This window comes from Hyperoodon ampullatus (genome assembly GCF_949752795.1).
Source record: "Hyperoodon ampullatus genome assembly, chromosome: 15".
NCBI lineage: Eukaryota > Metazoa > Chordata > Mammalia > Artiodactyla > Ziphiidae > Hyperoodon > Hyperoodon ampullatus.
This window is the reverse complement of record NC_136928.1, coordinates 30,654,852-30,682,326: the sequence shown is the minus strand read 5'-3', so window position 1 is coordinate 30,682,326 and position 27,475 is coordinate 30,654,852. Positions and strand designations below refer to the sequence as shown.

The 27,475-nt window shown below is 36.6% G+C and overlaps 1 protein-coding gene across 1 annotated transcript in view; it reads left to right on the top strand.

Moving 5' to 3' along the window:
* APLF (aprataxin and PNKP like factor) overlaps positions 1-26,707 on the top strand; it is a gene marked incomplete at its 5' end in the record, with an annotated part of 92,499 nt that extends 65,792 nt beyond the window's left edge. The window contains 3 exons of the mRNA XM_079720515.1: positions 3,542-3,667; positions 19,246-19,292; positions 26,189-26,707. Of these exons, the coding sequence (XP_079576641.1) occupies positions 3,542-3,667; positions 19,246-19,292; positions 26,189-26,391 (376 nt within the window). The 3' untranslated portion in view covers positions 26,392-26,707. The remainder of the gene's footprint in view (positions 1-3,541; positions 3,668-19,245; positions 19,293-26,188) is intronic.
* Between the last annotated feature and the right edge of the window lie 768 nt (positions 26,708-27,475).

Below are 27,475 nucleotides of genomic sequence, written 5' to 3'. Positions count from 1 at the left end.
AAGTATTTGCCACTGAAATCTTGAAAACAAAATGTTTATATTTGTAACAAAGGGGGAAAAATAACCTATATTGAGTTCTTGTTATATACATGCATCTTAACAATCAGTTAAATGTATCTTTTCTCCAGCCTCAATGCTACTGCTATAGCTCATGCCATGATCTCTCTGGGACAAGTGAATAATCTCCTAAGTCTCCAAACTTTCCGTCAGGTTCATATTCCTTCCTCATTGTTGCCTGAATGATCTGGCTAAGAAAATAAAAACAAAGGTTAAAAAGAAGAGAGAGAGAAAAAATCTGACAATATTACTCTCTTTTACAGAATCCATCAGTGGCTAAAGGCCAGATTTCTTAGCATAGTCTAGAAGACCCTGAACTCCCAGTAATTCTTTGGATGCACCATGCTGTCATGCTGTTGTTAGGTCCTTTGGATGTGCTGTTCCCTTTTCCTCTCTCCTGTCCTGCTTAAAGATACATTCAGTTCCTTTCTTAGTCCTTTTCTAACATGTTCATTCTTCCCTAAATTGCTCATCTTCTATTCTACACAACATTTCCTCATACACTTTCTAATATTTGATATTAGATCTGATATTTACTATCTAATCATTGATTTCTAATTATTTATTTACATGTTCTGTCTTAATAGAAAATTATTGCTCAGGGTTAGTCTTATTCACTCCCTTCATGTTATGGTATTAACTCCCAAGTCTGTATTTCCAACACAGATTTCTGTACTAAATTTTAGATCCAGATAATCACCACTTAAATCACAGGCACTTCAAATTCAACCTGTCTAAAGCAGTCACATCTTATTTCAATCCTTTGTGAAACAAAAAAACAACAAAATAGCATTTAACTTTATAGAAACTGTTGCTTCCAAAAAATTCTTTTTGAAAATTTTGTTCTTTTGGGGCCATATAGTTTTTCTGTTTAATAGCATATGGTTCCATTAGTAAACTGCTTTTAAAAATTGGACAGAAATTGAAATGTCTTTTATTAACTTGTAAGAAATTTATACCTTAATTAAAACTTGTAGATTTTATCTCCATAAGGTCATATAAATTATGAGTTAATAGTCTATAAAATAAGGGTTTTATCTCTAATAAAGGTGATGTGTCTTACTGAGGACCAAAGCTCCCACTGAAAACAACTAGCAAAGTGGAATACTCATGCTTGAGAACATTAGAGGCAGTCAGGACCTTGAGGCTTCTTTTTCTCTTGTGACATTTGCCTATTTTTTAGTGTTTCAGACTGAGGGCTAAGAGGACAGGCAGAGTTTGGGGCAGTCTCATGGAACTTAGGCAACTTTTACATTTCTTGCCTTTGCATTTGGCAAGAAATCTTTGACAAATCCAATGTCATGAAGCTTTCCCCCTATTTTCTTCTAGAAGTTTTATATTTTAGGTCTTACTTTTATGTCTTGGATACATTTTGAGTTAATTTTGTATATGGTGTAAGGGAAGGGTCCAACTTCATTCTTTTGCATGTGAATATCCTCTTTTTTCCAGCACCATTTGATGAAAAGAGTATTCTTTCCTTTTGGAATGGTCTTGGCAACTTTGTTGAAGTCATTTGACCAGGGCTTCCCTGGTGGCGCAGTGGTTGAGAGTCCACCTGCCGATGCAGGGGATGCGGATTCGTGCCCCGGTCTGGGAGGATTCCACGTGCCACAGAGCAGCTGGGCCCGTGGGCCATGGCCGCTGGGCCTGCGCGTCTGGAGCCTGTGCTCTGCAGCGGGAGAGGCCACAGCAGTGAGAGGCCCACGTACCGCAAAAAAAAAAAAAAAATCATTTGACCATATAAGCAAGAGTTTATCTGTTCTTTTCCATGTGTCTATATGCCTGTCTTTATGTTAGTACCACACTGTTTTGATAACTGTAGTTTTGTAATAAGTTTTGAAATCAGGAAGTGTGAAACCTTCAACTTTTTCAGGATTGTTTTGTCCATTTAAGGTCCCTTGAGATTTCACATGAATTTTAGGATGGATTTTTCTATTTCTGCAAAAACACGTCATTGGGATTTTAATAGGGATTGCTTTAAATCTGTAGATTGCTTTGGGTAGTATTTACATCTTAACAATATTAAGTCTTCCATTCCAGGAACATGGGATGTCTTTCCATTTATTTGTGTCTTCTGTAATAGAAATTAAACCTGTGTATGTCTTTCACCTCCTTAAGTTTATTTCCTAACTATTTTATTTTTAAATGTTATTGTAAATTGAATTGTTTTCTTAATTTCCTTTTGGGATTGTTCATTATAAGTATATAGGAACACAACTGGTTTTTGGGTGTTGATTTTTGTATCCTCCAACTTTGCTGAATTAGTTTATTACTTCTAACAGTACGCCAAAAGTAGAATGTTCACGGCAGTATTATTTATAAAAGCCAATAACTAGAATGAATCCAAAAGTCTATTAATAGTAGAATGGACAAATAAATTATAGCACTTTCATACAGTGGAATGTTACACAGTAATAAAAGTATACTACTGTTACATGCAATAATGTGGAGTAATCATACAAACATAAAAAGTCATTCTCAAAGAAGTACGTACTATATATTTCCATTTTAATTCAAATACAGGAAAAACTAATATGTTGTTTGTAACATTGCTTCTGAAAGTATGTTCCAGAGGCCCTTGCAGGTCCTGGTCCCCAAGATGCTTTTAGGAAACCTGTTGGGCCACAACCATTTTCATAATAATACTTTGTGTGTGTGTGCCATCTTCACTCTGATTCTCTCACTCACAAGTGTACAGTATTCCCAGAGGCTACATGATTTGTGTTAAAGATTGAATGCAGAAGCAGATAGGAGGAGAATTCGGATGCCCTCTTTTAAGCCAGACATTAAAGAAATTTCCAAAGTATAAAACAATGTCTCCACGAATTTTTTGGAAGATAGGTATTTACATTAAGATGTGCTATTTATGAGAATATGTAAAGGGTTTATTACTATTATAAAGTAAATTTATTTTAAAAATTTCTCATTTTTAATCTCTAATAGGTTAAATAACCCACATAAATAAAAGTTCTCTGGAGTTTTCATAGATTTTTTCCTGAGACTGAAAAGTTTGAGAAACACTGTTGCAAATGACAGGATAGTGGTTACCTTTGGGTAGTAAAATGGGTTTAATGATTAGAAGGGGACATGCAGGGCTTCTAGAATGTTGGTAATATTGTTTTTTATCTTAGCAAAGTGAGTGTAGATGTGTTCACTTTATTAAAAGTCTTTAAAAGCTATGTGTGCTTATACTATTTATATTATCCTGTATATTCTGTTGTATATAGCCTATATAAAGTACTGTTTGCAGATTGTCCGTTGACATTCATGGTCTTCCCCATGTCACCAGAAATTTATTTTGCTACCATGAGAGTTCCACACTGACTAAATGTCATGTAGCATGTTGGTTCACGTTCTAGAATAATCAGATGTGTATTGTTTGGTTTCCTGATATATCATATTAATTATTTTTTTCTAGTTTATCTAGAAGTCTGCTATATCCTATTAATTATTTTTTCTGAGATTATGTTTATCACTCTCATAGGAAGAATCCTGTCCATTTTCAACACTTCAGTCACCCTGGTGATAGTGATTATGGAGGTGTACACATCACGTGTCAAGGTGAGGCTGATGACCGGCCCGAATGTCCCTATGGAGCATCTTGTTATAGGTACGTAAACCTGAAGTGTTTGGTTATACTCCTTTTCTGCTTAATCTCTGTTACTTATTCAGGAGAAACTGCAGGCAAGCTTCTCATCTCAAGCCTTTAACTTTTAGTTTTTAAACTTCCATAGGTAATAGGTTTTCATTTTGTTAATAGGTAGGATTGTAATGTTTCTTTTAGATAATTCTAAATTGTTGAAGTTATTAATATTATAAATGCCTAAAATTTTTCCTCATTTCTAACTTTCTAAAGTGTAAATCAGATAATTTAAAAGCTGTCAGTGCTACCCCATTATACTTTCTATCCAGACTCCTTAGTTTGACATAAATCAATTCAGGATGTTATCTCTGCCTCCCTCAACGCCTACCAGTCCACCATTCTTGCCAGCACATGAAACTCAATCCTAAAACGAAACAGTACCTCCCCTCTCTCCTTCCATAGCATCTTGTACTCGTCTGTATCATGCACAGTAGAATTTATCTCATGAGATTGTGTTTAGTTCTTTCCTGAATTGGCTTCTCCTCCAGACAGTAAGTTCCTTGACAGTAAGGACTTTTTTTTTTTTTAAGTATCTTTATTTCTTTTTAAATTTATTTCCTTTTTATTTATTTATTTTCTTTATTTTTTTGGCTGCATTGGGTTTTAATTGCGGCATTGGGGTATTTGTTGAAGCGTACGGGATCTTTTGTTGCAGTGTGGGCTCTTCGTTGTGGCGCGCAGGCTTCTCTAGTTGTAGAGTACGGGTTTTCTCTTTCTAGTTTTGGTGCTCAGGCTCCAGGGTGTGTGGGCTCTGTAGTTGTGGCACACAGGGTACAGAGCGCATGGGCTCTGTAGTTTGCAGCACGTGGGCTCTCTCATTGAGGAGCGCAAGCTCAGTAGTTACGGCATGTGGGCTTAGTTGCCCCGCGGCATGTAGGAACTTAGTTCCCTGACCAGGGATTGAACCCGCGTCCCCTGCATTGGAAGGCAAATTTTTTACCACTGGACCACCAGGGAAGTCCCTCCAGTAAGGACTTCTTTATCTGCAACTTTGTTGAATGAATGAATGAACTTGAAATAAATCAAACTACCAAAGAAAGAAGTAGGATTCCATTCTTAGAGCGCTTTAATTCTAGACAACTGTCTTTCTTAGATAATTTTGAAATATAGGTTACTGAACCTACTGCCGTTTTTGAAATTGTTGCTATTTCTATGATTTGGTTTTCAATAAGAAGACAGGGTATATGCCCAGTAGTGGGATTGCTGGGTCATATGGTAGCTCTATTTTTAGTTTTTTAAGGAACCTCTATACTCCATACTGTTCTCCATAGTGGCTGAATTTACATTCCCGCCAACAGTGCAGAAGGGTTCCCTTTTCTCCACACCCTCTCCAGCATTTACTGTTTGTAGATGTTTTGATGACGGCCATTCTGACTGGTGTGAGGTGATACCTCATTGTAGTTTTGCTTCGCATTTCTCTAATAATTAGTGATGTTGAGCATCTTTTCATGTGCCTCTTGGCCATCTGTATGTCTTCTTTGCTGAAATGCCTATTTAGATCTTCTGCCCATTTTTTGATTGGGTTGTTTGTTTTTTTGATATTGAGCTCCATTGTATATTCTTGCCTCCTTTATCAAAGATAAGGTGACCATATGTCACCTTATTCGGGTTCCACGTAAGTTAAGCGAAAAAATCCTCCTTGACCGTATTTCCACGTGCAATTCTCTACTTAAATGTAACAAAAACGTTTCATTTTTAAAACAAATTGTGACAGGCAATGAAAAGTGTACACTGTACACATTTTTTGTACAGTGGATACTGTACAACAATGTGGGATGGAAGAGATCGTGGATCAAGTGAAATGAACCACCACCAACCAAACCAAAGGCTGGTCTTCATCCAAAGAAGGTGATGTTTTGTATATGGTGAGAGTCCTCTATTATGAGCACCTTCCAGAAAACCAAATGATTAATTCCAACAAGTACTGCTCCCAATTAGACCAACTGAAAACAGCACTCGACAAAAAGCATCCAGAATTAGTCAACAGAAAACACATAATCTTCCTTCAGGATAATGCACGACTGCACGTTTCTTTGATGACCAGGCAAGAACTGTTAGAGCTTGGCTTGGAAGTTCTGATTCATCCGCCATATTCACCAGACATTGCACTTTCAGATTTCCATTTATTTTGGTCTTTACAAAATTCTCTTAATGGAAAAAATTTCAGTTCCCTGGAAGACTGTAAAAGGCACCTGGAACAGTTCTTTGCTCAAAAAGATAAAAAGTTTTGAGAAGATAGAATTCTGAAGTTGCCTGGAAAATGGCAGATGGTAGTGGAACAAAACGGTGAATATGTTGTTCAGTAAAGTTCTTGGTGAAAATGAAAAATACATCTTTTATTTTTACTTTAAACACCGAAGGAGCTTGTTGGCCAACCCAATACTATGATAGCATTATTAAATAAATCTTTAATATCTCAATATTCTGTTAGGTATCCCAGTTCCCTTACAGTCTCATAATATTTTTTTTTCCTTTTGTGTCTTTGCATCCAGATCCAGTTAAGGTCCAGGTATGACAAAAAGTGGCCATGTTTCTTAAGTTATTTAATCACTAGGTTTCTCTTTGTTTTTTCCCTTGCAATATATTTGTGTAAGAAAGCTGACCATTTGTACTGAGGAGTAGCCCTTAGTCTGGGTTTTGCTGATTGCATTACCAAATGGTCATTCATTATGTTCCCTTGTACTTCCTCATAATTGATGGTTAGAAGCTAGTTAGACCTCCCAGGAACTCAGCAAATATTTCTTGGGAAAAATCAGCCTTGTGTTTGGGGTTCCTTTAGTTTCTAGACTGTTGTGACAACACCATGAGATCATGATAAGCTGTACTAATTTCTCTTTCCTAAAATAGTGTGCCTCCACTTGGTCCAAATCTTATCCTTAGCCCACACTAAGAATTGTCAAAGGCTTCTACGGAAGAAAGGAGCCAGTTATTGTCAGCTCACCTAGGAAGGACTTTTTCCTCTTTGGAATTTTAGATAATATAAAATTCTCGTTGCTCCCACAATTCACTCATAAATATATTTTTAACCATTTATCAAGGGTTTTTTTCTAGTTGTTAAAACAAGAGTATTGGTCTACCGTGATGTCCTGCACCCTTTTCAGAAGCAAAATACAAATATGCCTATTCGAGGAGAATAAAAACAAAATGCAAAACCTTGCTAAGAATAATAATGATGGCAAAAATTGCTGCCTTTATTTCATCAATCTCTTTAAATGGGGGCAGAGTAGGGAGTAGTCAAGAGGAATTACTCAAAGGCCAGTGACTCACATGTACTAGTAGAAACTTTCATATCTATATCTAAATATATTTGTATGTATGTATATTGTATTTTTCTTTTTCATCTGTTGAGCTGCTTGGTGTCCTTGTTTCCACTTGAAGATAAAATCTTAAGATTTTTTTCTCCCTCATTAATTTTAATTATAGTTTAGAGAGACTCTTGGAGAATGTTAGATATGATTGCTTACTCTGACTACTGTTTTACAAATAAGGGAATGGAAACAAAGAAAGATTGAGTTGCCTAAGACTCCAAAGCTAGTGAGCTCAAAACCAAGTCTCTTCCCTCCTCCAGTCCAGCACTTCTCTGTGTTGTGGCCTGATTCCACCATTGTTAGCACTTCTAAAGTATTGATAGTGCTTGCCTTTTTAGCCACATGGCAAAATAGTATTTTGGAGTTAGAAAAAAAAACAAAACCCAGATAAAGTACTTTGAAGAAATCGTGAATTTTTTCAAATCAACAAGATACAAGAAACTAGATTGTAGAAGCAGGCTATATATTTATATATCCTTTCTTGTCACATTATCATTTTTAGTTAGGCAAAAAACACATGTAGTAAATTTATGTTGTATCATTTCTATAACTAAATTGATATAATGTTATGAGCTAATTTTTCTTTTAACAATATTGATTTGCAAGAATAAATTATTTTTTTAGCCATATACTGTTTAGTGCTGTTAAAAAATGATTTAAAGAAGACAGTTTGGGTGATACAAATTAACTTTAACACTTTATGAAACAGACGGTCTCCATTTGGAGAAGTGCAACATGGGGCAGAAGACAGGAAGTTTTTATAGGATGAAGAATAAAGAACAAGGAAGAGAAAAATAGAAAATGTCTGATTGGCTGGGGCCCCATAGTCAACCTTGTTTGGAGTGAGAAGGGACAAAGAAATAAGTATAGAGCCCAGAGTTGGTTTGGCCTGTGGGGATTGGCTGACTGTATACACGGTGTCTCTGGTCAAGCAGAGCATTTACAGGGACCTGAAAGTTATCTTAAGTTTCAGTTTGCTGACATGGCACCCTAGGCAGGAGTGGCTCCATCTTGGTCCTAGATGTTTGTTTCAATAGCGCTAGAATATAAGCCTACTGTATCAGAATGATAAAATGTTCTAAATTAGCTTGCTTAAAAGCAAGTTTTTAGGTAAATGCATGCCAGGTTTTTCCTGTAGCCATAGAAGAAAAATATTGAAGCCTCACTGATCATAAAATAACCCACAAAATCAGCCAGAAATTAATATATTTAGAAAAGTAAAGATATATATGTTCTAAAAGTAAAGTTGTGATAAGCCTGTATTCCATGATGGTTGACACATTTGGAAGAGAGATGAAATTCATGAGCTAAAACATCTTTGTTTGCTTTTTATCTTTAAAAATTTGCCTTCAGGGCTTCCCTGGTGGCGCAGTGGTTGGGAGTCCGCCTGCCGATGCAGGGGACACGGGTTCGTGCCCCGGTCTGGGAGAATCCCACATGCCACGGAGCGGCTGGGCCCATGAGCCATGGCCGCTGAGCCTGCGCATCCGGAGCCTGTGCTCCGCAACGGGAGAGGCCACAGCAGTGAGAGGCCCGCGTACCACAAAAAAAAAAAAAAAAAAAAAAAAAATTGCCTTCACAAAACAGGATAAGAATTATTCTCAAGTAAAAACAAGTATTCTCTCAGGTGAAATACTAGGTTGGCTTTTAATTTGTTTGCTTCCCAATCTTACCTTCTAATCCCTTGAACGTGTCCAAGTCAGTTTCTCGTTTTGATAAATCTAGGTGATCTCAAATGTTGTATAATACATTAAATAATCTTAATCTTATACTGTATCAGCTACTTAAATTTATATGGTATCCTTTGGTAGTTACAAGTACTGTCATCTGTGGTCAAAGTTTTTATCACTAGAGAGCAAATGTGCAAACATAAAACTGTACATACATGGGTATACTTAATTTTCAGACATTTCATCCAATGAGTAAAACATGAGTAAAACAGAAAAACAGATATGGCTCACATATTAATAAATGTATTCTATAATAAAAATAAAGATTCCTATAGCCCATATAATATAGGAGGTTGATGTTGAAAAAAGTATCTTTAATTATTAAATTTTATTTTTTCTAAAACTACAGGCATTATTAATATTTTCTCTGACATTATACTTTTAAAAATCTAACAAAATTAAATCAACTTGAAAAATGATAATTTGAAAGAACTAGTTGTTATCATTTTCAGTATCTCACGCATTTAACCAGTTTTTTTCCCTTTACGCTGTACACTGCAGCCTGTCAGAAGACTCGTTCTGTTTAATGCATTTGATTAGCTTAAGGTACTTGTCTAAATTAGAACATTAGATACTTAATGTCCAGGATAATCCAGTGATTGCTGTGCTTGCCTCTGACCCACTTCCTCTGGTGCATAATAGGATTTTATTCAGTGCATTACTCCTGTTCTTATTTGTTAAGTTAAGCACTAAACTTAGAATATATATACACTAAAATGAACAGAATCCATCTTCAACCAGCTTAGTGTAAAAATGTAAAGTCAAACACATATATTGTCTTAGATTTACAAAACCTTAGGCAGTCATGTATAATACAAATGAAAGTGTTATTGCCTTCATGTTTTCCAGAAGCCAATGCCCCATTTTTTTAATATTAATTATAATACTTTCTAAGAGGGATCACATAAGGAAGTGTATCAGTCATCAACTGTAAGTGCTCTCATTGTAGTAAATCTGCAATGTGATCTGTATAGTGTGAAAAACATAAGTGTTTTTGCCACAAGCATAATTCATTGATATTAAAATTGCTATCTTAAAAATAAATAAATAAATAAATAAAATGAAATTGCTATCTTTTTTTATTTGTTGATCCAGATTTATAGCTATGATCTAGTCTTTTCCTATTTTCTCTTTTATTTTCAAAGTGTTCCAAGTTATTGCAGTATTATCTTAATTGATCCTGTATGCAAATGTACACCTTAAACTACAAGATCTGATTTTTAGAAGCTGCTTAATTAAAAAAATAGGAATGTGTGTGTTTAGTGTAAATTCATATTATATTATTTGAGGCAAAATAAATAGGTTTTAATAGGGAAACTCTAATTGCCTCGTAGTTGAGATTCCCAGAATCAGTCATGTGAGGCTGTCAATTATTTTATTTGTAGTTAAGAATAATCAAAGTTGATCACTTTTTTTTTTTTTTTTTTTTTTTGCGGTACGCAGGCCTCTCACTGTTGTGGCCTCTCCCGTTGCAGAGCACAGGCTCCAGATGCACAGGCTCAGTGGCCATGGCTCACGGGCCCAGCCGCTCCGTGGCATGTGGGATCTTCCCGGACCGGGGCACGAACCCGTGTCCCCTGCATCAGCAGGCGGACTCTCAACCACTGCGCCACCAGGGAAGCCCTGATCGCATTTTTATAGGGTCTGCATATATAGGAAGTAACCTGTCATCACTTGCCACACTTACGGTTCTTTAATCATATGTAAGAATACAATCTTAGAAGAAAGTATCTTACAGTAAATGTTAATCACTGGCTGCACAGTTTTACCTGAGACTTGGCTATAAATTTTTGTTTAACTTCATTTAGAAATAGCAGTAACAGCAACAAAAAAGAAGTAGCAGTAACAACATTGCTACTTGACATGTAATGTGTCATATAGCCTTGACAAAATGTGCTGGAGTGTCTTCTGTGGTTTTGTTTTTCTTTCTCCTTTATTTGAATATACATTCCCTTTCATATTAACGTTTGTTTTTCTTTGTTATATTTAGTGTTAATTGCACATGTATACAGATTTTCAGAGCTCTCTTGGCAGAGATAGTAAATTGTAATGATTTTCAATTAGCAGATTGACTACTTTCTCTTATTTTATGCTGGCTTACTCTTTCAGTATTTAATAAAGACCATATTTGTTAATTTTCCTTTTTCTCCTAAATTTGAGACTTAGATATTTGAAAACATAGGATTCATGTTTTTGCTTTAGGTTTTAAAGTAAGTGTTGAATTTCAGAAGTGCAAGATAAATTATTTTGGAACGAAAAACATATAGTATGATCATTTATTCATTGAGTGAATATTGAGCATCTTATGTACTAGTCAGTTTTATAGAAGTTGATGTAAAACAGTACTTTAGGTTCATTTTAAAATTTTGAGTGGTAGGTTTGGTATTAAGTTATCAAATTTTTGGAAGTAAACAAAAATAAGAATTATTATTCTGTTCTTGTCACTGCCTAGTTAATCTTTAGGTAGCTCTTTATGATGGAGAGATAATGGGTTTTTAGATCAGCAGACTTAGGTTCTAGTTATGGTTATGCCAATTCTGTAGCAAAACTTTGAATGTCGTTTGATTTTCCTAGGCTTCAGTTCCTCATGAAAACAAGAAGGTTGGATCATTTGTGCTCTGGGGGCCTCCATTCAATAGTGGGGAAACCTAGGACAGAGAGAAATATAGTCATATTCATAAAGTCAGATCAGTTACATTCATGGCTACTCTTCCTTAGCCTTCTTTGCTGTCTCCTTTTTCCCACCTGTAATTATTGCTGAGCCCCAGGGTTCAGTTCTTTGATCCTTTCCCTTCTCTGTTCTGTTCTTATTCCCTAGGTGAGCTAACTCAGGGTAATGGCTTCAGACTCAAATGTTTAAATGCCTGCACTTCGTTGTAAAATAGGGCAAACTTATGTCAGAAACAGACCTCTTGATTTTTGTCATGAAAACAACTCTTTCCCAAGTGTTCTCCACCTTTGTAAATGACTTCACCATTCACATAGTGTTTAGGCCCCAAACCAAGACATGCCCTTGATTCTTCTCTTTTCTTCACATCACGCATTCAATCCATCAGCAGTTCTTGCCATTTCAACCTTTAAATACATTAAGAACCTGACCATTTCCTATTTCCTCTACTTCAGTCGTCTTAGTCATAACCACCGTCATCTCTGAACTGGTGTACGGCAATAGCTTCTTAACTGATATCCTTGTTTCTTTTCTTGCCCCTTAATAGTTCATTTTCCACACAGCAACCAGAGCAATTCTCTAAAAATAAGTCATATCATGTTGATTTCTTGCTCAGAATCATCCGATAGCCTCCCACAAAACTCTTTACCATGGCTTACAAGTTCTTCTCTGACTTCATTGCCTACTCTTTTCCTTCTCCCTCATTCTCCTTGAGCTATACAAATCTTTGTTTTTCCAAATACCCTAGGGCCATGGCAAATTTGAAGACATTTTTTATTTTCTCTTACTGAGTGTTCTTCCTTCAGATATGTATTTGTTATTCATGTGTCTATATCATTAACACCAGAAATGCTTTGGAAAATGTATATTTTAAAATATAACAGCTCATAAAAACCTGGTGTAGTTATGAGTGTATACATCTATCCTTAGAACCCAAAGATTTAAAAAAAAGTCAAAAAACAGGATTTTGAGGCCTGCTGAGTTACAGAAAATGCTATTTGTGGAAAAGGTTGATGTAAATCTTTTATGAATGAATTCTAAGTATTTCCATTCATTATTAGGAATAAGTTCTGGGTGGAATTTTGCATTGTCCTTGAAAGTTATTTCAGATGTTCATATGTCCCCAAAGAGCTGTACAGTATTGCCACTTAGCCTTAACCCAGGGTTATATGAAAAAGACTTTCTGCTTTATTATTAATAACTGATTTTTAAAAATAGGATATGCATGGGCAAATGTTATAAAATATTCTATAAATATGTGAAATGCAATTGGGGAAATATTCAACAATAATAATTATATGCATTATTGAAGGAAAAATTCAGCTTTCTAGTATTATTTGACAATTACTTTTACTGGCATATAGAATTTTTAGACATTGTTGGCTATCTTTTTTTTTTATTTTTTTAATTTATTTTTGGCTATGTTGGGTCTTCATTTCTGTGCGTGGGCTTTCTCTAGTTGCAGTGAGCGGGGGCCACTCTTTATTGCGGTGCGCGGGCCTCTCACTGTCGCAGCCTCTCTTGTTGTGGAGCACAAGCTCCAGACGCACAGGCTCAGTAGTTGTGGCTCACGGGCCTAGTTGCTCCGCAGCATGTGGGATCTTCCCAGGCCAGGGCTCGAACCCGTGTCCCCTGCATCGGCAGGCAGATTCTCAACCACTGCACCACCAGGAAAGCCCTGTTGGCTATCTTAAAGTAAAATTGATTTCTGTTTCTCTAAAAATAGTTGACACCTGTAAAATGCTTAATGGCCTACAAATGTTTATGCACATCACTTCATTTAATGCTTCAAACAACCCTGTGTGAGGAAAGCAGTATTTTCCCTGCTTTACAGATGAGGAAGTGGAGACTTGGTCACAGGACTTGCCCTGAATCACATAACCAGTAAACTGTAGTTTGAATTCAGACTCGGTTCTTCTGATCTTGAAACCTGAACCCCTTCCACAACATAATGCTGGTGATCTAAAGTTTAACAAGCCAGATGAGAACTGGTCCAAGTCACAGTGGCATCTGTCTCTTAAGCGTTGGTGAAGGACACTCTGTGTTCCTGTTAACCGGAGTGATTGATTGACTAGAGCTAAGTGTCCTATGATGCTGAGCAGTCAGTATCTCAGGAACCTGATTGCAGTGAAGTCTCCTTAACATGGTTATCAGATTTTCATTGTTTCCTGGGGAAGTAATATGAATTGTTAATGGCAGGAAATTCTAACATATTTTAGTCCTAGGTTTGTGTAAAAAGCTTCTGTGAGTACTTTGATTATTAACTTTGTAGGTGTGAATGCAGAGCAATTTCAGCACATTGACATTCTTTTCAGCCTAATGAGAATAGGCATTCTTTGGCTTATATCCAACAGAAAAACTGCCTTTCAAACGATAGACTTCTAAAAACATCATGATCCATGGATTACAATTTCCAAAAATAAAAAAAATTAACATTAATGTAAGAAAACTCATCAGTCTGGAAGTTATTAGAAATCGTGTTTTGTACCAACCAATGAGAATTTTATTGCAAATGTTTTTTTTTTAAAGATTGACATTTTTATTTTATTTTATTTATTTATTTGACTCCGTTGGGTCTTCTTTGCTGTGTGTGGGCTTTCTCTAGTTGCGGGGAGTGGGGACTACTACTCTTTGTTGCGGTGCACGGGCTTCTCATGGCGGCAGCTTCTCTTGTTGTGGAGCACGGGCTCTAGAGCGCAGGCTCAGTAGTTATGGTACACGGACCTAGTTGCTCTGCGGCATGTGGGATCTTCCCGGACCAGGGATCGAACCCGTGTCCCCTGCATTGACAGGTGGATTCTTAACCACTGCGCCACCAAGGAAGTCCCACAAATGATTCTTTCAAGCTCTTTTCAACAGTCATTTTCTTAAGAAATAATAGTATAGATAGCAAAAACAAGTGTCTTTTTTCCTCTTAAATAGGAAAATAGAAAATATATCATCATTTTGGAAACTCATGTAAAAGCTCAATTAAAACAAAACTCTTTTTGAAGGAAAAGAGTTGATTATATTGTAGTAGGTAGATAATTTATGAAAAATGTAGTTGAATGCCACCTTGTAAAAGGTACGCTTGTAAGTGCTATAAAAGATATTTAAAATTGTAAGAAAAACCCATGACCTCCAGCAGCTCATTTGACAGATGATGAGATAATACACACACACACACACACAAAAAAAAAAACATTTGTGTTGAAAATTTAGATGACAGTATAAGAAATTATGTGGTAAGTATCAAACGGTGGATATGGACAAGATGTTCTGGAGATATTTCCCAGTAATTATCAGAGTTGTTTTCCCACGCAAGGTACTTAGACAGGCAGTGTAGAGTTAGAAGAATATTCTTGGCAAAAAGGCTGTGAGCAGTATGGAGATTCCTTAAAAAAAACTAAAAATAGAACTACTATACGACCCAGCAGTCCCACTACTGGGCATATACCCTGAGAAAACCATAATTCAAAAAGAGTCATGTACCACAATGTTCATTGCAGCTCTATTTACAAGAGCCAGGACATGGAAGCAACCTAAGTGTCCATCGACAGATGAATGGATAAAGAAGATGTGGCACATATATACAATGGAATATTACTCAGCCATAAAAAGAAATGAAATTGAGTTATTTGTAGAGAGGTGGATGGGCCTAGAGTCTGTCATGCAGAGTGAAGTAAGTCAGAAAGAGGAAAACAAATACCATATGCTAACACATATATATGGAATCTAAAAAAAAAGGCCATGAAGAACTTAGGGGCAAGACGGGAATAAAGACACAGACCTACTAGAGAATGGACTTGAGGACACGGGGAGGGGGAAGGGTAAGCTGGCTGGGACAAAGTGAGAGAGTGGCATGGACATATATACACTACCAAATGTAAAACAGTTAGCTAGTGGGAAGCAGCCACATAGCACAGGGAGATCAGCTCAGTGCTTTGTGACCACCTAGAGGGGTGGGATAGGGAGGGTGGGAGGGAGGGAGAAGGGAGAGGGAAGAGATATGGGGATATATGTATATGTAGAGCTGATTCACTTTGTTATAAAGCAGAAACTAACACACCATTGTAAAGCAATTATACTCCAATAAAGATGTTAAAAAAGAAAAAAGGCTGTGAGCAAGTGCCTATCAATGGCAAAAAATCAAAAACTTTTTTCCCGAAGTAGAAATGAAGGATTGGGCTGCAAATAAAGGTGGAGGGACCTTGAAGGAGAGGATAATTTAACATTCAGAATACTTAACTTCTTTACATTTAAATTGCTATGTAAACAAAACATGCCTAAAATTTGTTTTTGAGTATGTGCTTTTGCACATAAATGTGATGATACATTTTTGTTTCTGCTTTGGCTCATTTTCATATTGAAGTCTATCTATTCTGTGAGTTATAGCATCAAGAAAGAATAAAGTATTTTTGAAAATACCCCAAAACAGGAAACTTTTGAACCTGTCCCAGAGGATATTTTTTCTTCATTTTCAGTGAATTAACTAGCAGAATCTCTATTGATATTAATTAATTAATACTTTTGTTTTAAATGGGAAGTTTGATCCCTAAGTTAAATGTGGAAAAGTACCAACTCAGCTAGTGTCTTCTGGTCTACATTGCAGTCTTAACATCTGCCTTTTAATGAAAATAGCAAGTTCTCCTAGGAAAGGATGGAGACTATTAGCAGAACCTCAGAGAAACAGCTTTTTCCCCTCTAAGGCAGATGAGAATCTGCACATGGAGCTGAAATTTTCTGAGCACAAAATTTCATAACACATATTTCTGCTCTTCCTTTTTGCAGTATACCAGTGTAAACTTTTTTCCCTATTCGTTTATTCTGAAATGGCTTGCCTTTTCCTAGATAGTGTGTGAGGTTAGATTATGTAAATGGAGTATGTGAGTGCAACTGTGAATGTGTTCCAAGATGATGGGGAACCACCTTGTGCAACTTTTGGGTTGAACCATTACCTCCATCCCCACCGTGGTTTCTTTCTTTTTTTTTTTTTAATTGGGGTATAGTTGTTTTACAATGTTGTGTTAGTTTCTACTGTACAGTGAAGTAGAGTTCCCTGTGCTATACAGCATGTTCTCAATGGTTATCTATTTTATACATATTAATATATATATGTCAGTCCTGATACTGTGTCTTCATTTGGCCTTTTAAAAAAGTTACTCTTCCTTTCAGTCTTGCTAGCCTGACAGTGGATGTCCACAGTCTTTTAACTGGTATTTGGTACACAAACTGTGCTTGTCTCCATTAAATCACTTGGTTTCATTTCTATACTTGTTTTTTTTTTTTGCGATACGCGGGCCTCTCGCTGTTGTGGCCTCTCCCGTTGCGGAGCACAGGCTCCAGACGCGCAGGCCCAGCGGCCATGGCTCACGGGCCCAGCCGCTCCGCGGCATGTGGGATCTTTCTGGACCGGGGCACGAACCCGTGTCCCCTGCATTGGCAGGCGAACTCTCAACCACTGCGCCACCAGGGAAGCCCTCTATACTTGTTTTTAAAGTCTGACATTTAGTTACTTGAGAGTTTCTAAAGCAGCTTTTGAAGGAGGCTCCAGTAGCAAACAACTAAGACCATACTGAACTTTTCAATAATCCTGCTCTGTTAAGGGCAAAGCAGGAAAAGGTTAGGACTTCTTGGTACCTGAAGCAAACATGTATTAAAAGGAAGGAGAAAAAGCCTTTAAATCTCAAATGACTGTAGATACATAATAATAATAATGAGGCATCTGTGTAGAATGTTAGCACTTGAAGAATCTTGATGAAGATATATGGAATATCTGTGTACTAATCTTGCCACTTTTCAGTAGTTTGACATTTTTTCAAAATAAAAAGTTACTAGTATATTTTACCACAGTAATTAAAAAAAAGATTTTAGGGCTTCCCTGGTGGCGTAGTGGTTGGGGGTCCACCTGCCGAACGCAGATCCTCGTGGGAGGATCCCACATGCCGCGGAGCGGGCGGGCCCATGGACCATGGCTGCTGGGCCTGCACGTCCAGAGCCTGTGCTCCGTGGCGGGAGAGGCCACAATGGTGAGAGGCCTGCGTACCACAAAAAAAACAACAAAAAAAACACAAGATTTTAAAAAGGTTACCAAAAACAATCTCAAAGGATCAGCAATTTTTTCCAGATTATTGATGAAAAATACCTTTGGTATTAATGTCCCCCATTTTTCTGTTTTACCTCCCCTGATGTCCAACATTAATTGTACTTTAATAAAGACTGAATTAAACAAGTTAATGACCTGTGCCAGCATGTTCAGTAAGGAAAGATCTTCCCATGAAGCATCATGGCAGCTTTCTTCATTTGTAGCTCCCTTCATCACGTTTAAGTTATCCAGTTTATTTCTTTCAACTTTGAAGTTTCTTTTCCATCAAAAGGTAAAATTTGTGTTAATTACCCCAAACACACAATCTTTGGTGAATCATTTTTCCACTTTTCAAAACTCTTGAGTTATGACCCCAGTTAATTGTGTGGTTGCACTTTCATACTGTGTTTAATGCTCATATTTTAGGAAAAGTTACCCCAAAAGAAGAGATATTAGCAATAAGAAAAGTCGCTGACACCTGACACAGAGCCTGGCATGTAATAAGTGGCCCATGCCTATTTCTTGGACCACTGATGAATGAATCAATGGCTAACATTAATTACTTACCGCCTACTACGCCCTTAAACTGAGGACTTATTGTATATTACTCCTGAATCCTCACAACAGCTTCATCTGAACTGTATACCTCAGCACATGTCTACTGTCAGCGCTCCCTGGCTCTCCTTTGTCAGTCCCCTAAGGGAAAAGTACCCACCAAATGGATCATGATCAACCAGTTGCTGCTTTGGGGTTTTGCTGCCTGGGTAGTTTTGTACTTTGTGGAGAATGTGTTGTATACACAGTGTACCCAAACGTTTGTTTAATAAAATGATAGAAGCGATCATCAATATATATAATCAAAAGTAGATATTCAAACAGTAGTTTCTGTTTGACTTTGGGATATGTTATTATAAATTTCTGGATGCAAACTGACTTTCTTGTTTTCTCATAACAGTTGATTGGTGTTCTTTGGAGAGAGATGACTTACATGCTTTTGTCTTTGGATTCTAGAAGAGCCTTAGAAGTATCCTTTTAGATATTACACACACACACACAATTTGATATTTTGTGTTATATACTTTATATACTAATTTACCTCATATCTTTATATATGTGATATATGGCATTGACATTTTAGAAATACAGTATATTGTATTATATTTTATTTGTCTCATACTGCCTGTCTGTAGCATGTCAGTCATGAGGGCAGCACTTTATCTGGTTCATCACTCTGTCTTTGCATCTAGAAATATGCCTGGCATGGAGTAGGCACTCAGTAAATGTAATCAGAAAGCAAATGCTTTGTACAGCATGGTGACTAGAGTTAACAGCAACAACAATAACAAAGCAAATGCTTTTCAATAAGAGGTTTACTGCTAATTTTATTCATAGGTTAGTGAGTGCTCTAGTTTAATTAATTAATTTATTTTTTTTTCCCCTTTGGTAAAAAGTGTAATAAATGTCTTGTACATCTGTTCATAGGTACTAAATCTGAAGCCACATAGAACTATGGTACACAAGAAGCTAGAGCAGTTATGCTAGCACATCAAAGCATATTTCTTTTAATAAAAAATTGACAGTATGTACATTATTTACAAAAAAAAAAAAAAGAAAAACCAAGTTAAAACTGTGTGTGTGTGTTTGTGTGTGAGTAAAGCTGGTGGATGGCACTAGGGTAGACTCTAGTTTAATTTAAATAGTCCTATTCCTTTCCAGTGATTGTCAAACTAGACCTTATATTTGCTTTCTTTCTCTGACCCCCCTTTTTTTTTAAGGAAGAATCCCCAGCACAAGATAGAATATAGACATAGTACATTTCCAGGTAAGTAATTTTACTTCAGGAAACTCCAAATGAAACCTTCAAATGGATTCTCCTGTTAAACCTAGATACAGTTTCCAGTTATTGTGAATTTTTTAAATCTCTGCTTCTGTGAATTTGTTGAATTGCTGATTTTAATAATTTTCTTAGATTTAATAATTGATGAGTTTTTTTTTTTAATTAATTAATTTATTTATTTTTGGCTGTACTGGGTCTTCGTTTCTGTGCGAGGGCTTTCTCTAGTCACAGCGAGCAGGGGCCACTCTTCATCGCGGTGCGCGGGCCTCTCACTATCGCGGCCTCTCTTGTTGCGGAGCACAGGCTCCAGACGCACAGGCTTAGTAGTTGTGGCGCACGGGCTCTAGTTGCTCCGCAGCATGTGGGATCTTCCCGGACCAGGGCTCGAACCCATGTCTCCTGCATTGGCGGGCGGATTCTCAACCACTGCGCCACCAGGGAAGCCCAACTGATGAGTTTTTATATAGCAGATGTTTTCTACAATCATTGTCCAACAATATATATTTGCCTTGGTATCTGTTATGATCCTTTTGTTTGCAGGTACCTTAAAACAAAATGTCAAACTGGCCTAAATGATAAAGAGATCATATTGGCTTCTATAACTGAAAAGTCCAGAAGCAAGGCTAGATTAGACAAGATTTGTTGCTTTGGCTCATTAATAATGTCAATAATGTCACCAACAACCCAATTTCCTTCCATCATCCTGTCTTTAGAGGGTGATTTTTATCCTAAGACTGGCTCCTCTCCCCACCAAGGAACTATATGCATCCTTATTCAACTGGCTAAACTCCATTTAACATGGTGAACTCCCCATGTTTACATGTAAGGAGAGAGAGAGACTCTCACTATTCCTAGGAAAAATCATAAAATTAACTTTTTTAAACTGGCTTAGGTTACATTCTTATTCTTGAATTAATCACTGTGACCACTGATTAGTTTGTTCCACCCTTGGAACCAAGTCAGAGTCCCTTTCTTCAAAACCACAGGGATCCCCAGTAGAAACTAGTTTTGGGGAAGGAGAAGGGGAGATAGACACCAGAGATGCAACTATCGAATGACCGTCAGTTCTGTTTACATCAGTCTGTTTTACCTTCTGTTTCCCCTGCTTCTAAACTCTAATATTTTTTCCCGTTAACAAATTCTGGCTTCTTCGTATCATTTATATAATGCAGAGGCCGATTCATCATCCAGTATTTCTGCCCACAGAGTGAGAGAATAAAATGTACTATCCAGGCTATGCCCACTTGCCTTTGTATATGTATAAACACAGCCAACTTGTAACCAAGTGATAAAAATAATTAATTTCACCACAAGGGAATTCTATTTGCTATTTCTTATTGAAACACACTTCAGTGCTTTAATACTCCAGATACAGATTTAATCACTTTATCTGAGCTAATATGGTACGGAGTTTATATGTTATGCTTTTCTTTATTGGGGCTGTATCTAAAGCTATAGCATTTGTGGTTGTTAAATTAACTTTCCTTTGAACAATAATGTAATAATATTTGATTAAAACTCTATTTTATTGACAGATTTCAGCACTGCCCCATGAAAGAGCATTTGACACATTTGTATATCTTTACAGAACTAGGAACCATTTTCCTAAAACTGACAATATGCATCATATGGCATAGTTAAAAGTATCTGAATTTTCTTTGAAAAATCTCTTTGAATTATCACTGAAGTGTCTTCTGAATGAAGAACGTATTTTTAGAACAATTAACTTTTCTTAAGAAAAACTGTTTATTTTGTTGGAAAGACAGTTTTTTTTAAGTATATTTTAATGTAACAGTTTAGCCTTATATATTTAAGGTACTTTCAAGAGTTGTTATGTGGCAATATAGTCAGAATATCTCTTCCTACTCTAAAAACCTATAAATTAAGGTGACTGGGGTATTTAAAATATTAAATGTTGAGGTCTCATATTTCTTAATTTAGAGATATCTAAAATAAAATGCTAACATACTTTTCTTATTTCCCAAATCTTTAAAGTTTAACATTACCCAAGATCTTAGTCTGATTTATGTAACAATTCATTTACTCATTCACTCATTTATTCATTTATTATGTGTCTTCCAAGTGAGCAAAGTTACAGAGATACATGAGAACCAGCTCTGGCTCTACATGCTTGGGGTGAGACGCTCTAAAATCTTGGAGGAAAGGGATGGAGCACTTTTTGCCAGGGTTTATCAGGGTAGACTTGATAAGGGAATTTTAAGTTGGTCTTTAAGATGGTAGGATTTCAATTATCTTTGTTTCTTAGCTTTGTGTGGGTGGGTATAGGACATCCCAGACAAAGTGAATAATAGATGAGTCAAGGACATTGAGTAGAAAATGGAAAATTGTGTTTGGAGTTAGAAGGTGGATCAGTTTAACTGACAGGGAGAGTCTCTGTAGTTACTGTGAATGATACTAAAGGGATGTATTGAAGTCAGATAATAGAAGCTCTTGAAAGCTAGACCAAAGAGGTACGTGCACTGACAAACAATGGTGAGCCAGTATTTTACCCCTGATGATGAGCAGTCTGAATTAGAGTAGGGGAAGCCTTCTGGAGATTAGTTAGGTAGTTGAATAAAGGACCAGAACTAGTCTACCATGAGAGTAGGAAGATAGGATTGGATACAAGTGAGATTTTGAAGGAAGAGTCAATAGGATTTGACAACTGATTGGTTGTGGTGTGGGGGGGTAGGATGAGGTAAAGGAAATAGGAATGACTGAAAATTAAAGTACAGATTATCAGGAGGCTGGAGATGATAATAGAGATCAGGAGGAAGAACTAGGTAGTTTGTGGGGTTTTTTTTTTAACACATGTTAAATTTGAGATGGGGGTATCATAAATACATAATAAAACAGTAAAAGTTAATATAGACCCATATACTATATACCAAATACTATAGAATTTTATAATACAGAATAACTACATGAAATTCTTATTATTTAATTTCTGATTTGTAGCACTCCTAAAACACTTCAGTTTGTAAAGTTCTTCCACACATGTAACAGTTTATGCAGTGTATTCCAATTTTTGTAGGTTTGACTGCTATCATCTGTTAAGCTTCTTGAATATCTAATTGGTTTAAAATTTCATTAACTTTCCACACTTTTTCATAGTGCTGCAGTTTTAGCACAACATATTGAATACAAGAGTAATCAATGCCAGGAAAATTTTATTTTAAACTTTCTTAGGTACCTTACTTGTTGACAGCATTTGAAAGAAATTATCATCAGCATTTTATTACCTGATTATTGCAGTCATTCTTTCTGGCTTTGATTATTATGTGGTAGTCATGATTCTAGGTGATCAGTACCATTCATGGCTCAAAATTTAGAATGTCCTACTGATAGCTATTTTCATATTTCTCTAGTTCTGCAGTTGTATGCACACATGTGCTTATGTAGACTTTTTTCTTTTCAGAAGTAGAAATTAAAAGATCTAGAAAGAAAGCTATTAACGAAGGTTGGTGAAACTTAAATGAGATTCTGTAAACTGCTGCTTACTGTGGGGAAACCTGAGAGATTTTGGAACATATAAAAGGCTAATGCAATGGTGTTTTAAAAAAAGAAATAAACTTAATGTATAATAAAGTGGATCAGACCTGCACAAACTGCTTTCCCGAAGTTAAAATATGAATACCCAACTAGTAGCTTGGTCTTTAGTAGTAAAATGAGGCATTTAAAAATGTTTATTCTTATAGTATGTAGTAAGCTTTCATCTTTAGAGATGCTGGGCTAAAGTATTTTTTCACTTAAATGAAAATATCCTAACTAGTCCTAAGATATACTAGAAAAGAAAGGAAAATAAAACCTGAAGAATTATTGATGTTAAGCTGTAATGAGACATCTGTCTTATTATTGCCTATTACCAGAAAACTATTTGGAGAAAATCAGCAATTTGGAAAGATTTTTTTCTCCATGTAAAAATCTTCCAGCATGTATGTGACACAGTATACTCTTCAGTAGCTCTGCAGACTTGGTTCTTGGGATAAGACTTTGATGGTGAAATTTTAAATTGTACAGGAAATATTGGATACAAACTTCCGAGTTGTCATTCTGTTATTATAAATTCCTCTGCATAAATAGAAAAGTCAGAAATTACCATATCCTAATACCAAATAGTTAATAGCATGTTGTTTCAAATACGTTAAAGAGTTTGTTACTTTTTCTAGAGGTTGTTATTTTTCATTATTATGGTAGAACAGTGTTACCCATCCATTTTTTTAAAAAAGTGACAGCTTATTTCTCTTGTGCTGTTTTCAAATACTCAAGCTGTCAGCCTGTCTCTGCGTTTCATATTCCTGTAGAGAAAATGAAAATTCCTGCTTTGTCCTTAAAATTAGAACTTTGGAGTTGGAAAGGATCTTTGAGGTCATTTAATCAACATCCTTTGATTCACAGATAAAAAGATAAATTCCGTTAAATCCCTTGTTCATTGTCATGGGCTTCATGACGCAGATCTTTATACTTCTACACTCCTAGTCTGTCTCTTTCTTAAACCATGCTATTTTTTAAAGAGACTTCTTGTTGGTTGAGGGGAATGGAACACCACATAAAAACAGCAAAAACTAGCAGCTAGAAACTTAAAAGTGACTTATGTGAAGATAGAGGAAAAATTATTCCTTCCAAGTTCACCTTGATTTGGAAGAAACAAGCTCACTTCTGATTTCTTAGACATGTTCAACAATTATATTTCAAATAAGGTAGCTGCAGTGTAAGAAAATGCTAAATGTAGGCTCTTATTTTTTCAAAAACGGTATTACGCTATTTAATTCTGTGGAAATCTATTGGAAGTCACAACTACAAAAAATAAAACTATAAAAATTATTTTTTGCTATTGATTAAAAATATTAAACAGCTACTACTCCCTCTCCTGTTATTTTTGTACTTCAATAAGCTTTTCACTAACCCTGGTGTTCTGTGTACAGTTTTGGGGTCTTGGCTTGGGATCTTCTATGATGTGACTCCCATGACTGAGTTGTCTGATTTTCTAACCAACAAGCTTCCTTGTCTGAGAGGCTTTCTTTGAAATTTTTGTGTAGCAAACAGGAGGGTTTATATGAACTTTACTGGCTTCATCACTTTAAATCCGGATATTCAGATACCATGCTTCAGCTTGCTCAGAAAATGCTTGCATATGTGTTTTTTCTTGCTTTCTCTGAATTCCCTTTGCATAAAAACTTATTAATTGTTATGGTAAAAACAGATATTTGATTCCTAGGTTAGGTGCTAGTCATATTTATTTCAGAACCATGCCTCCTGAGATTAATCCCACGATTCAAGAAATCATGAAATAATTCAGATCAACAGGTGCGCGGATTCAGAGCATTTTCCAAGTAAGGAAAGTTTCGTTATCTCTATGGCCCAGTTACACTGAAAGGCAGAAACTTATTTCTCTAAAAGTACCTTCAGCACTTAAAAAAAAAAACACAAAAAAAAACCCTCCCATCTAGATGGCATTTGTATTGTGGAATATTTAAAGTCACTACTACAGAATTTGCTACAAGAGGGCCCATTTAATTGATTCCACGAAGATGTCAGCATTCAAAATCCTGAAATGTCAACCTGGGACCACTAACAAAGGACACAGAGCTGAGTTCCGGCACTGACTTGCCCTTATCATGACTTTGGCTCTTCAGGTTGCAGCGGTTCACCCTGACAAGGCTGAGCAGAGCGCCACACGGGGCACAGATGCTGGTCACAGTGCCTCCACAGCTTTTTTTTTTTTGCGGTACGCGGGCCTCTCACTGTTGTGGCCTCTCCCGTTGCGGAGCACAGGCTCCGGACGCACAGGCTCAGTGGCCATGGCTCATGGGCCCAGCCGCTCCGCGGCATGTGGGATCTTCCCAGACCGGGGCACGAATCCGTGTCCCCTGCATCAGCAGGCGGACTCTCAGCCACTGCGCCACCAGGGAAGCCCCCTACCTGTTTCTTAAATGCTCCACATCATCCTAGAGTCTCTCACTGCCTTATTTTAAACCAACTCTGTTGCTCACTGTGGAAAGAAAAGAAAACAGAGTGGGTTGAGGGAAGAAATGAGTTTTGAGACAGAAGAATTCTAGAATTGTAATTCTACTATTATAATGTTATTTAGAAATCTGTAAATTCTAATGGCTGTTACCATAGTAATCCTAGTCTTATTGAAGCATGAGCTAAATTTTCCAAAGTATGTAAGCTTATATTTCCTCATTTGGTCACAACCCTGGTGTGTCAATCAGATTGTGCTAGGTTTGCAGCGATAACAAACGGTCCTCAAATTTAGTGCCTTACAACGATAAATAGATGTATTTCTCCTTCATGTTACATGCATGTAGCTGCATGTTGGCTGTGGCTCTGTCTCACGTGTGTTCTCATCCTAACTCCAGGCTGAAGGATCGGCCTCTATCTGGGACACACTGTTCTCCTAGCAGAGGGGAAATGGCAATAGCAGAACCACAGAAAGGCCCTTAAAGCTTCTCCATGGAAGCTGTTACTTCCACTCACTTTTCTTTGGCCACGTCTGATGTCAGTGGGGGTGGGTAAATAGAATCACGTCACAGGGAGCGACAGTGAATTACTGGGACAAAAATACATTCTACCACAGTGGAAGGTAGGGTAGCATGAATATGATTATGATATTATTAAGGAACCATCATGATGAATCTCAGAGGACATTTTAGTCTTGGGAGCCTCATGGTAGGAAAAGTTAGAATTAAGCAAATGTTAAAAAAAAGTTAGAATTATAACAAATGAGAGCTTTATCCCCCGTTCTAGAAATTCGTAGTAGTTAGCTTTGTATTAAGTAAAATTAATTCTTCTTGGCAGAAAAGGATATTTTACAGTTAGATGTTTCTAATCCCAGGTTGAGTGGCAACTAATGTGTTAGGTACTAAACTGTTTTTCAGTGAGAAACATTTCAGATGAAGATGACAATGTTGGCCAACCCAGTGAGTACAACCTGAATGACAGCATTACAGACGATGAGGAAGAAGAATATGAGCCAACAGATGAAGATTCCGACTGGGAGCCAGGAAAGGAGGACCTAGAAAAGGAAGATATGGAAGGGCTTTTGAAAGAAGCGAAAAAGTTTATGAAAAGAAAAAAGTAACTCTCCTCTGCAGTAATATATGGCTCATATTTGCCATTTCTTCGTGGAAAAATAATTCAGGAACTAAGGAAGCACTTAAGTGATAATTGTTTTCCTTCTTTTTATAGTTATGACTTTACTATTGACTCTTTACAAGTGAAACACTGAAATGTCACCCTTCAGTGTAGTGGATGGAATTTGTTTTGTTGCTTTGCTTTTTCTATCCTATTTAAAGCATCTGGAAATAATAAGCAGACAGAGTTAAAAAGAAATAATTGATATTTTTCATGTACTTTGTGTGTTTATAATAAAAGTAAAAGCCATAGGTTGCACAAAACATTGGTCTCTTTTCTTTTTTCCAGAGATTCTGTCTTTATATAGAATACTTATGCCAGTATAACCAGGCAGATTACATAATTGGTGGGAAAGCATGCTTCTTTCATTCCTATTAAAGTAATTCTTCAAGCAGAACGAGGCTTTAAAAAATAGCAGCCATCATATAATGGCTGTTATTTTTTCTAGAACCCTAGATGTGAGGTTTGCAATTTCATTTACCACTTTTATTCTTTGAAATGGGGAAATCAGTACCAAATGGATACTGCAAATAGATTCAACTAGACTGTAGAAGAGAAATGTCCACCATGTTGGGGATGTTATTTTGTGTCCCAACTCTGTAATTTACTGTATGTCTGAGTTTAAAAGTATTTAGGAAAACTCAAAGAATTGACCATTTCTTTTTCAAACTGAAGTCCTGCCTGATTATTTTAGCTCTCAGTGTGCTGTCCTTACATTAAGAATAAAGAAATTATTTTTAACCATAATTTTCTCAAATGATGTTAGTTCTTTTATCCTCAGATGAAAGTAGCAAGTTGTCTGCCAGCATTCAAGATGCTGGCCTTTTATTTCAAGAAGAAACTCCTTCTCCAACTTTATGTAGTGTATCTCTGTTCTTTTTTGTTTTTAATTAATTTATCTTGGCTGCGTTAGATGTGGCGAGCGGGGGCTACTCTGTTGCGGTGCACAGGCTTCTTATTGAGGTGACTTGTTGCAGAGCACAGGCTCTAGGTGTGCAGGCTTCAGTAGTTGTGGCACGCGGGCTCTAGAG